At 45.1% G+C, this 12114-nt stretch overlaps 1 protein-coding gene across 1 annotated transcript; it reads right to left on the bottom strand.

Moving 5' to 3' along the window:
• Positions 1-6895: 6895 nt before the first annotated feature.
• LOC133897531 (probable inactive receptor kinase At2g26730) lies at positions 6896-11308 on the bottom strand. Its single transcript, XM_062338292.1, has 2 exons — positions 9157-11308; positions 6896-7606 (listed from the first exon to the last, which is right to left on the bottom strand). Exons 1-2 carry the CDS (start codon positions 10586-10588, stop codon positions 6990-6992), a joined length of 2049 nt encoding a protein of 682 aa, XP_062194276.1. The 5' UTR covers positions 10589-11308; the 3' UTR covers positions 6896-6989.
• Positions 11309-12114: the final 806 nt, after the last annotated feature.

Here is a 12114-nt window from a genome sequence, read left to right as displayed (position 1 = left end):
TGTGCTTCTGAGGCTCAGGTTCAAAATGATTATTCTTGAGACAAAACAGAGCAGATCAAGCACAGTTTAACCGGTAACATAATTTTTAGGAGGCTATGCTTCATTTAGCAATTTCCGTGAGTACATGGGTTACGGAATGTAGATTTGGCAATGAAATCTACCTAACGACCAACAGAACAGAGGAGCACTTGGCTGCTGGGTCTCTGTCCTGTGCAGCTCGGGTGAATTTGTTTGTTGAAGAGGCCGCAAAGCAAAACAAAACACTTATGGCCTCACCTCGGCGCCGCAAGTGTCCCAGTTGTCCAGTTAGTCGGTGTTCTTGGGGTATCGATTAGCTTCAGCTACCTGCTTGGCTCTATCGCTCATCGCTTTACTTTACAGCTGCTATGTGCTACTCCTACTTCACAGGCCAGCTGGTTCCACCGGTTGGAGTTTTCTCAAGGCAGGGCACGGTCGACGGTATCATTTCATCGAATAGCTAGCGAGAGAAGGGCAATAAAGCACAATCTCAATATCTCACGTTGTCAGCAACACAGAGCAAAGGAGGCAGCTCATCACCTGATTCTTGCAGCGCTATAGGCGCACAACGATCCGGGTGCTGGAGGAGCCGGCGAGGAGCAGGAGCACGTGGTCATTGCTCGAGTGCTTGCCGCGCTGAAGCTTCGAGATGACGGTGATGGCAAGGCGTTGCCTTTGCCGAAGTGTTGCGGCACAGGCTCTTCTTCATCCACTCTTCCGAACCCATTGCTGAAATGATACGCCTCGGAATGCCCCAGCTTAGCCGAGGACGGTCCCCCCGCAGCCGGCTGGCTCCAGGATTCTGCCTCCTCTTCATCTGCTGCAGCAACCGGCGTCCAACTCCAGGGACGTTGTGGCAGCTGAGTTGGTGCGGCTGCTAGAGATGGCCATGGTGAGGGACAAGGCCGCAGAGGCAGTGCCACTGTCGCCGTGCTGCTATGCGCCTACCTCGGCGTATCACCACAGCGGCGCGTCGAGATCCACGCGGTCATCCAGCGCCAGCGGGTGCTGCGACTGCTAGCCACGCTCTTCGGTGAGGACGACGTCGTGCGCCTATGGTGCCTCCACGAGGTCCTCGAGGACCCTACCTCCACGTCCTAAAGCTGTAATTACATAATTAAATTTAATTATATTTCATAAGTATTAAGTTTAACTTTGAGTAATTTTATTTCAAAGTATTAGAGCACTTATTTTAAATTTATTGGACGAGAGAAAGAAATTCGGAAGAGAAAAAAATTAATTCGCAGTTGAAACTGACTACTTTCTCTAGTATATGGGTGGCCAACCACTCCCATCTCCTCTGGGGGCAGCAGCCTTCAACAACTCTCTCTCTCTTCCTCACTCTCCTAGCTCTCACTCCCACCGCGCAGCCCGAGCCCCTCCCTCTCTCAAGCACTCCTTCATTCTCTCCAAAATTCCACCTCAAAGAAGGAAATGAGTTATACACTTGTTATTAATGCGATCCTTAGCTCCTAAGCTCCTTATCCATTCAATTTATTTTCGTTTTTTCGAAGAATTTGAGCCAGTTTTGATGTCTTTTGTATTATTGGTTGAAGCACGAGGAGTACCGGCGTTCTTCTTCTTCCCGAGCTTTTCCACCTTCCATCGACAGTCACTAACCTTGGCAAAGCGTCTTGAGTGAGTCTCCTAGGTTCTCATGGCAAGGATGCGCATTTTGGCGGGTCAATTTCGAATTTGGAGCTAAGTTTGTGGAGTTCTCAAGTTCTTGAGCTTTGGAGAAAAAGAGAGGATTCGAATGAGATTTGTGCTAGGAATCGTATTGCTAGCTTGGTGAGTGAGTTCTAGACTCTATGAACTATCTTAAATATATTTTCCTTTGGTTTGGAGAAGCTCGCAAGTCAAATCAATCAAGTTTTCCCCCTCAAAGCAATCTCTTTGGACAACCCGGATAGTCCGGGTAGCCCAGTGAAAACCCTGATGAATTATGCTAAAAAATAGTTAGGGTTTAGGGTGCTAATTGAGTCTAGAACCTTTTGTATAGTGTATATGTATATTTATGTAAGATAAATTTAACATGCGAGTGGAATCGGCCGAGGAAGATCATTGAGAAGTGCAAGTCTGCCCAACTCGAATAATCCAGGTTAAACTCGAAGGGTCCAGATAATTAGCGGTGCTTTTAACCGAGCATCCTCACTTGGATAATATGTCCAACCCGGATAGTCTGGGTAATACCCAGTGGGTCTGGATTAATTCAATTTAGGTTTAGCAGAGAACCCTCGCTCGAGCCTCACTCGGACATTTCGGCCTAACTCGGAAGTTCCAGACTCAGCCCAGACCTTCCGAGTTAATTCAAAAATGGCTAACCGAGAACCCCCGTCTAGAGTACAACCCCGATGTTTCGGAACTCAAAGGTTTCGAGTTCAACCTGGAGTCTCCGATCTTCTGTTAACTTTTCAAAGTCGTTTAAATCGTAAAGTTTGCTATTATTTCGCATGTCTTGCACTTTTAGCTTGTTGTTATGCATATTGTAGCAAACACTGTTGCACTTCATTTATATTCATTATTGCATGCGTTTTTCTTTAGTGAACGAGGATCCGGAGCGTGATGCGTGTGTGGTTGAAGGTGACACCGAGCCACACAAGTTCTATGAATTCTATATGGGTAGCATCAGATAGCCACCTAAGCAGCAAAGGAAGCATCTAAGTATATTCTCCCATTAATTTGGATCATATGTGTCTAATATGATAAAATATGCTTTATGTATGTTTGCATGTTATCGAGTTAGCATCAGGTTTTGGTATAGGTAAAACCTATATTGATGTATTACATCCCTTGTCTTGAGATATTGATGATCCGTATCCTTATAACCAGGGTTTAACTTAATGTTGTCTAATTCAAAGGTTAACCTAATTGCTTAGCCATGATTAGGTTCTTTGGTAGAAGTCGAGCGGCGAAATGAATTCATCGCTCGTGAGCTATAGGCTTTAATTATTGTCACATTGATAACAATGTTGGATTGATGGTGTTGGTTGGTTGAGTAGTGAGGATAAGTGAGATGTGGTCGGTGCTAGGTGTGTTTCTCCTGCCCTAATGTGGAGTTCCCCGAGGTAGGTCAGGAGAGGAACCCGAACACAGTTGATCGCTTGCATCGCTTAATCATCGATCATTGTTACAGTTGACTCTAGCACTTACCGTACTTATCACATATCGATCTAATGGTAAGATAAGCCGAATATCTCTGTAGCTATGATCATTTGAGCTTTCATATCGACTGTGTGAGTGGACGGACTTGTAAGAGACAGTTGACGTCGTTCCAGGAGTTAACCTAAGTGGGCTCCGCACAGAGCGATTCCTGATTCAAATGGTTAAAGCTTATTGGAAATGAATGACACAAGTACACCCTTGGGTGGACCTGTGTGGTCACTCAAGCTGTAGTGTCCTCGAGTCTTGTAGGTAAAGTTGTATCTCCTGCAGGGTGTAAAAATATTTTGAAATGACACACTCTCGGTCATGAGCATGCTTTTGTCAATTTGCAGGAGTCGTAGAGTTTCGAGTTTGATTTGAGGTGGTTGATGGGTTGAAATGGTTCTTTACAGATGTTATTACTATGGTTCTTTTTATATATATGTTCAGTTGATGGTTATGGGTTTGATAGTTGTATTGGTTAAGTTTAGATTCTCACACATGTTTTTGTCAAATTTTGCTTTCGCATATAAATTTACTTAACCATGTGGTTGTATTCTTTCTAACATCCCAATTCATAATTCTTGAAGTTGGGTTATCTTTAAGTACATAATATAGATTAAGTCTTGCAAGTACCTTCGTACTCACGTTACTCTTTCAGTTGCTACCGGCGAGTAGGAGTTGGTCTTTGGCTACTTTATGCCCGCCGAGGATGGTGACGGGCACGAGTAGGCAACTACTTAGAGGTCGTGCTTTTGTGATAGAGCCTAAGGATATATGGCTCTATCCTCCTTTTTTGTTTATAGTTTTAGCTTCCGCTGCATAGTTCTCTTCTGTCTAGGAGTTGGTTAGTTTCAGTCTCCTTCTAGCTCTTTTTTTCTGTAAATTGTAAGAAATTATTGATGCTTAAGAACTTATAATATAATTAAATTACTCGCTCTTTATTAAGCCTTTTTGTGATGTAATATGTTGAAAAGGCATGTGTTCCGATCTTGGGCACAAAATACGTGTTGGGACTACCGGAGCGGTATTCTGATTAATTATTGAAGTCATGATTAAGTAAATGATCGATTTAATGATTAATTAGAATACTGTTTGAATTGTTCCTTACACCCACCATGCTCGCTGACGTCGATGCTATGGAGATCACGGAGGGGCACACCAACAACTTCCTTCGCGACATCCAAGCGTTACGGGCCGCGGATCTAGCCACTGTCGAGCGGGAACTGCGGATCTAGGCGACGTCATGCCACTACAAGACCTCCACCACCTGGGAAGGGTTGGAGCACCCGTGAGTTGAGCGGACCGGCCGCCATCTCGAGAGCGGCGGCAAGCGTCAGGGAGGCAGATCCGGGCGGTGGCGGCTCGGATTTAGTGGCGGTAGCACGGTTTCGCGTGGCGACGACGCGAGAGGAGGCGGAGGTGAGGATTTTTGGCCCGGCTGATGGAGTCTGCGGAGGAAGGCATGGTTTATTCTGGACTCGCGCGGGGTGGGAGATGGCACCGGGGCTAGGACCCACCTGTCATAGACTTACTATAGTAACTACAGTAACTCGATGCCATGAGGAGTCATCGATTCTTGACTCCATAGTATAGTTACTTGATTGGTTGGTGTATAAATAAAACACATCATGATACAGTAGGTAATTGTATGGGCCACAAACTCACAACGTTTTGAATTCCTAACTATTTTGATATCACATCACATATCATTCCTTCTCTTAAAAAGAAATGGGAGAACAAACATGTCAACCGAGGACAACTTCTTTGAATTCCCTTCACCGCAGTCATTGAGTTGAGTTCGGTGAAACTATTTCAACTTTGGCAATTGATATATTGAATAATAAGTTTGAATATCTGAAAAATTAATGACTAGCTTTGTTTCCAAAAAAAAGTCTCATAACGTAATAATTTCACTATTTCAGTATTTATTTATTTTTTTGGAATAGGGTTGTAATTATATTAAGCTTCAAAGAAATACATCCTCATATTACATAGAGATCTTGGAGAAATAAAGACATTTCAAAGACAATACAACCAGGTTAACCTTTGTGTTGTTCTCCTTCCCTTGCAGTAGTTGAGCGAAGTAGAAAGTCAAAACCATATATGTAGTATAAGTGGTGATCAAAGTTTCATGCCCAAAATTATACCTTTTCAATTCATAATATTAATTTCTTTATTATTTATCTAATGTACTACAACAGAAATTAGTGAGCAAAGTTTTATGTCCGGAACAACTCTTTCTTTTTCCGAAGAGAGTACCCGTTAATCAATGGAACCCCGTATAAGCTCAAAGGTTAGCAGAAAGGTGCACTTATTTAAGTAATTCACAGAATCTTTAGGGTCTAAACAGCCATCTGATCATCTCGATCTCCTATTGCTGCTTGCGTACGTCCATGAAAGCAACATGTACACGCCTAATTACCGCAGAAGTCATACATGTAAGGAGTACCCATCATGTAGGTGGAGAATGGCTCGAAGATATGATGTTTCTTTGTTCATCATGTACATCATGCACATTATTGGTTTTGTTCTGTTTTTTTTTTAATGAAAATGGCCCAGCAAGCAAACATTATGGTAACACAAAACTATAAGTATTGTGTACCAATTTCATATAAAACCCGATTTTAATTAGATTCATCCAAAAAATTATCTTATATTTCTCCAAAAATCCTAGAATTTTTTGTAATTGTTTTATAATCCATGTACAACCCATTTTAATTGGATTCACCTAAAAAGCATGTGTACAATTTAAAACAAAATTATCCAAAAGACTATTTTTATAACTCCTAACAATTATTAGGGCATCGAATAAAATCCCAAAAATTTAAAACTATTTACTAATATTATTCTTATATAACGGAATAATTTCTAAAATTATTTGCAGTCATAATTTATATGGTGAAAAAGTGAGTTCTTTTGTAAGTATATAACTCACTTTTTCACCATATAAATTAGGGCTTGAAATAATTTTAGAAATTATTCCATTATATAAGAATAATATAAACTATTCCATTATATAGAATATACAAAAGAACTCACTTTTTTACCATATAAACTAGGGCTTGAAATAATTGTAGAAATTAGTCCATCATATAAGAATATTATTAATGAATTTTTCTAGATTTTTGGAATTTTATTTGATACCTAACAATTGTTAGGAGTTATAAAAGTAGCCCTTTTTTTTGAAGAATTTTAGTTTAAATTCTACATAATATTTTTGTGTGAATTTAATTAAAATAGGTTTCACATGGATTATGGAACACGTATAAATTTTATATGATTTTTGGAGAAATATAAGACTATTTTTGGATAAATCTAATTAAAATCAGGTTTTGTGTGAAATTGTCATACAATACTTGTAGTTTTGTGTCATTAGTCACAATACGTGTAGTTTTGTGTTAAAAATAGTATAATACTTGTAGTTTTGTGTCATTAGTCACAATACGTGTAGTTTTATGTTACACATAGCATGATACTTGTAGTTTTATGTAATTCACTCTAATTTTTATAAACAATCTATATTTAAGCTGTTAGAGAAGTTGTCTATAATATTATTTATTAGTGACAAGTACAAATAGATAGTAGTTATCCATATTGTTGGAGATATTCTGATACTAAAAAAGGGTTAATTAAATTAATATACATTATCCTTTGTGTTAAGCAAATAATAGTTACAGAGTGTGATCAAATAAGCTCAAATGCATCATACGTGCTACTAAAACGGCAACTAATTAAACAGGCTTTTATCTAATACCATTAGAGATTTGAAGATTAAAATATTTAGCAGAGCTCTGCACTGCACGAGTGGAGCTTCGGCGCTTGTGTCACGCTTCACAGGAGGGCGACCTGTAGTCCTCCTCGCGAATGGCGTTGACCATGCCGGCGACTTCCCTCATGGTCGGCGGGGCCGCTGCGGGGGAGGCGTCGACGCATCTCATGGCGACCTGCAGCAGCTGCACCAGGCGCTGCTCGCAGGATCCGTCGCCACCGGCGAGTAGCGCGCGGTCGAACACCTCGGCGGTCCACTCCTCCCGGATCACAGAGGTCACCCACCGCGCCAGCTCCGCGCCGTCACCCTGCGCCGCCGCGGCCTTCCCAGTCAGCAGCTCCAGCAACAGCACGCCGAACGCGCGCACGTCGGCGCGCAGGGCAGCGCTGCCACTGGCACCGTAGTTGGGCAGGGGCGGCGCGGTGACGCCGTACTCGCTGATACACGGGTCCATGCCGGCCGTGAAGAGGATGTTAGAGGCCTTAAGGTTGCCGTGGGCTATGGGTCCGCCTTCGGCTGCCTCTTCCTCGCCGGAGGAGGGAGAGTTGGAGTTGGAGCTCGTGCCGTCGCCACGCAGCGCGGCGTGCATGAACGCCATGCCGTCGGCGACCCTGGCGGCGATGTGCAGGCGCGCCGGCCAGTCCAGGGGGCCCTGGCTGCTCTCTATAGAGCCTGCAAATTAGCATTTCCCAAGAGATGAAACATTGTTGGAAACTCGAATGCTTTTCTCTTGACTCCAAACATATTCCACCACTAGACTTGTCAATGATACATTAACCAAACTTGCACAAGAAAATGGTCTCAAACAAATTTGGACAAAGAAAAAGATAGAGTTTCAATGTGATTGAAACTTCAAACTGGTGACCGATGTAGTGATGTGGCTTGTCTTGCATGTACTAGCATTTTAGGATATGTGGGCTGAATGGCCAAGTGAACTGGACTCACACTATAGCTGGGCTAGAATCTAGCTAAAACGCAAACGGGCTACGCCAGTCGTCACCTGAATATGGACCAAGCTGACGCCGTCACCTGAATATGGCCCATTCCATGAAATATAGTTCGGTTGGGGTGCTCAGCCCAACAGGCCGGACTACGATAGGTTCGGCCGTCCTGACAGTAACTCGGCTTTTGGGCTGCAGAGCTTGGCAAAAGTTGAGTAGAGGTGGAAACAGATCAATGTCTACTGTTCACATTGCTATCTATATATACGAATATGAACCTGCTCGAATACGAATATAAATTGGATTATTCAAATACGAATTTGTATCCGAATACATACTAGATTCAATTGTATGCAAATATTCTACAACTTTAATGACAAATTGTGAAATAATAAATTTATTTGACACAAGTATGATAGAAGTTTAACATAAGGAAGTTCATTTTTAATGGATTAATCATCTACCGTAAGGCAAAGAGTCATTTTTAATATAATATCATAACTATAGATAATTTTGGACTATTGGACGGGAGATGAAAGGGCCAGATTTATCACTATAATATATATGGTACAATACCAAATAATAAATAATAGGTAGGATCGAAATAATTAAGTAAGAGAATAAGATAAAATAATATGATTTTATGTTACTCGTATTTATATTCCATTGAAGTATTTCTACATATTACATATTCAGATACGGATATTGTCCATATTCATATCTATTTCTGGGAAAATGGATTCGAATATATTCATATTCGTATCTAGAAAACGAGTCTGGATATATCCATATCCGTCTGTTGTTAGATACGAATTTTTCTTACCAAATTTAAATTTATTCAAATACAAATATCGGATAATACGAATATCTATTATCTATTTTTCATCCCTAGCTAGCTGGAGCAAACATCCTTTAAAAAATCCCATTCTTGTTGCAGATAAGCTATGCTCGACTAATTAGTGTCCTATTTAGAGTAGCCTTTTTCTGATGAGTTTTGCTGATAAATTGTTTTTTTTCTATAAAAAAAAGTAACTGTTTGGAGAATCCGCTGGCTAAGAAGCAAGCCATTTGGGTCCGTCCGCTCTTTTCTGGCGAGAAACAGCTACAAGTAGAAACAAACCGGGACTAGGACTGTTTACAACGCGCGAATTTCTTATGGAATCATTTTTTCTTCGTGATCTTTAGTACCTGTGTTGGACGGGGAGGTCGTGTTTGATATCCTTAAGTTTTTGTTCAACTAAAAATTTCTAGAGCAATGCTTCCATTGGCGAAGAAGGTTACCGTGCAGGAGCTTGGAGAGGCTGCCGTTGCTCTGGAACTCGTACACCACCAGCTTCTCCTGCATGGCGCAGTAGAACGCCAGCGGCGGCAGTACGGCCGGGTGCTTCGCGCGCCCCACCCGCTCCATCCGCCGCCGGAACTCCTCCTCACCCACCGCCGCGTCCTTCACCCGCTTCACCGCCAGCGCCGCGCCGCCCGGCACCACCACCTTGTACGAGCTCCCGAACCGGCCCCGGCCCAGAAGCTCCGCGGGGGACTTGAGCAGGTCCTCGAACCGCAGCTCTTTCGCTGCCGCGGCCGCTGCCGTCGACGTGATCGAGGCTGTGCCCGACCGACGCAGCACCACCAGCGACGCCGACGGCGCGCCCCCTGCGCCTGCCGCCGCCGTGCTCTGCTCGGCCGACATCGGCAGCGAGTAGGCCGACTTGCTCGCGCTCGCCGACGTCGTGACCGTCGTAGTGGCCTTGCTGGTGTCGTACGCGCGCCTGCCCCCGCCCAGCTTACTCCTCTTCTTGGAGCAGAGCTTGTACAGGACGAAAGCCACTATGGCGGCGCCGAGGAGGACGTACCCAAGGTACATGACGATTCGTCGCACTGTTCTTTTCTTGCTCTTGCTCTCCCCCTGTCCATCCTCAGATTCGGAGTCGGAACTCGGCGGCGGCTCGCGAAATGGAGAAGGGGACGACTTGCACGGCCCAAATAACGGCTCGCCGCACATGCCGGCGTCGTTAGGCAAGAATCTGTCCTTGCCGAATTTGCTGGCGTTCTTAGGGATTGGCCCAGTGAGGATGTTGTTCGACACGTTGAATATATCGAGTCCGGTGAAGTTGAAGTCCGGGATGGTGCCGTTGAAATGGTTGTCGTTGGCCAAGAATCTTTGTAGCTCGAGCTTGCCGAGATCGCCGGGGAGCTCGCCGGAGAAGTTGTTTCTGGACACGTCGATCACGTGCAGGCTATCTAACTGGGCGAGTGAGGTCGGCAGGCTGCCGGAGAGCTGGTTTCCGCCCACGATTAAGTGGGTGAGGCCCGAGCACGCCGAGATGCTCGCGGGGAGGCTGCCGCGCAGATTGTTGTCCACCACGTTCACCACGCGGACCTCCGGCGCGACGCAGAGAAGCGCCGCGTCGATGGTGCCGCTCAGGCCATGTCCATCCAGATCGATCCTCTTGACCCGGCCGTCGTTTTCGCTGTCGCTCCCGAAGCACGTGACGGTTCCGCCCCACGGCGAGGTGCTGCTGCCGCGGAGGCACGGGTCGACCGACACGTTCCATCCGAGGTCCCGCGCCACCATGTCGTCGCCCCCGGCGAGCTCGCGCAGGAAGGCGACAAGGGACGCCCGCACATCAGGCGCTTCGTCACCTCGCACACCGCAACAGCAACAAGAGAGCAGCACTACCAGCGCTGCCGCAAGAACAGCGATAACCTTCGCCATGAACACAGCACAGGAGCAGCAACGAGTGCCAAGAACTGATCAACCTGCGCGGCGCTCAGGAGCAAGGGCGCGCGCGTGGTTCCTGACTGGCTAACGCTACGAGCTGGACATGGCAAGTATGTGAGGTTAAGATGCCGCAGGGGTTTGAAGCGGTTGCACGCGCACGGGTCAAAAGCTCGCTCGCTAGCTCGCTGGCTCGTTCCAAGCGGACGAGACGGCGGAGGCCCCGAAGAATGGGAAGAGTCAGGCTGCGCTGTGCGTGTGCGCCGGCAGGGCATCGTAGGGGACAGGCAGGTGTGGCCAAATGGCAGTGCTGGAGGCGCGCCAGGAGACCGGAGGATCTCTTCAGCCGCTTGCGCCGGCCGGCCGGGGCGACGGCACGAAGATGTCGAGCATGTCTCCGTCGTCTCTGCAGATGTTGTTTTCTGAAATCTGAAGTCGACGGATATGGGATCCGGCTTGACGTAGCTGAGTTTGACATTTGTCTGAAGCTGTTGTTACTTGCGATCACTCTTCTTTTCTTTATTTTGAGATAATCATAACTGGTTGTGCTATTAGCTGGACTGATGATGAGTGGCGAGTATGATCTGGTCAGGAGACTGAGAAGGCACATCAGCTGCCTGCAGAGGTGCTGATTCAGCGCTTATTTTCTGACAAGGTCGTGGTGTAATGGTGTTATGGCTGTTAGATACTCCTATACAATTTACAAAATGCTATGTAATTTTTTTTTTGATTCTAGGTATATTTTCTCGTGGTCTAATTCCATGGGAAAATTGATTTCGATGAAACTTCACTGATTGCGATGTGCATCATCAAGTCACACGTGTTCAGAGAGTTGCATACAAAACAATGGAAAATGGTGTCTTGGGCTTTTCATGAACCCAACGGTTGACCCATTATTCCGATTCCTTAAGCATCCTGGAAAATACATCGTCGGCCCGTATGTTCTTCAAGTCAAAAGATATAAGTAAAAAGGTCCGTTCTTTTTTCTTCTGAGAAACGACCCGTCTATTTTTTGTTACCCTTCCTCAACGAACGAATCAGAACCACCGGCAATATGCATCTTCATCGACAACGTTCCTGATCTCCTAGTAAATATGCACTCATAGTAAAATATATATATATATATAGTTGAGTACATATGTCATATGTGCATCGCATAGTCATATGAATGTGTACATAGACCGTACAACATGCACATAGGTACTATGCAACATTTATAACATCGTCTACGCATGGATGTGTCACGACCTGTGCTGCCTCTGACAGCAGGAGGGTGACTGACGGCCGGCCGGCTCAAGTCCTGGATCAGTGCGGAAAGCATACGGTAAAGCATATGGCGTGAGATGTTTCCGTTGAGGAGATGACAAGGGTTGTGTGGTGAGTCGCGTGCGTGTGGGCCCACGCCAGAGAGGTCGGAGCTATTAAAAAAACTGAATCGGCTATGTTGTTTGAACTCGGACAATTCTGATGAAACCGAAGAAGGTTGAAGCCGAACGGCTCTTCCTCTTAGAACCCTTCTCTTC

Source organism: Phragmites australis, chromosome 17, assembly GCF_958298935.1.
Source record: "Phragmites australis chromosome 17, lpPhrAust1.1, whole genome shotgun sequence".
Taxonomy (NCBI): domain Eukaryota; kingdom Viridiplantae; phylum Streptophyta; class Magnoliopsida; order Poales; family Poaceae; genus Phragmites; species Phragmites australis.
The sequence above is the reverse complement of the archived record's forward strand: the minus strand, read 5'-3'. Positions and strand labels throughout refer to the sequence as shown.

Bases quoted from the DNA above. Each gene is read 5' to 3' on its own strand.
- LOC133897531 (XM_062338292.1), bottom strand. From the start codon at position 10,588: ATGGCGAAGGTTATCGCTGTTCTTGCGGCAGCGCTGGTAGTGCTGCTC. The intron at 7,607-9,156 runs GTAACCTTCTTC...GCTAATTTGCAG, and splicing joins CCTCTCCAAGCTCCTGCACG to GCTCTATAGAGAGCAGCCAG.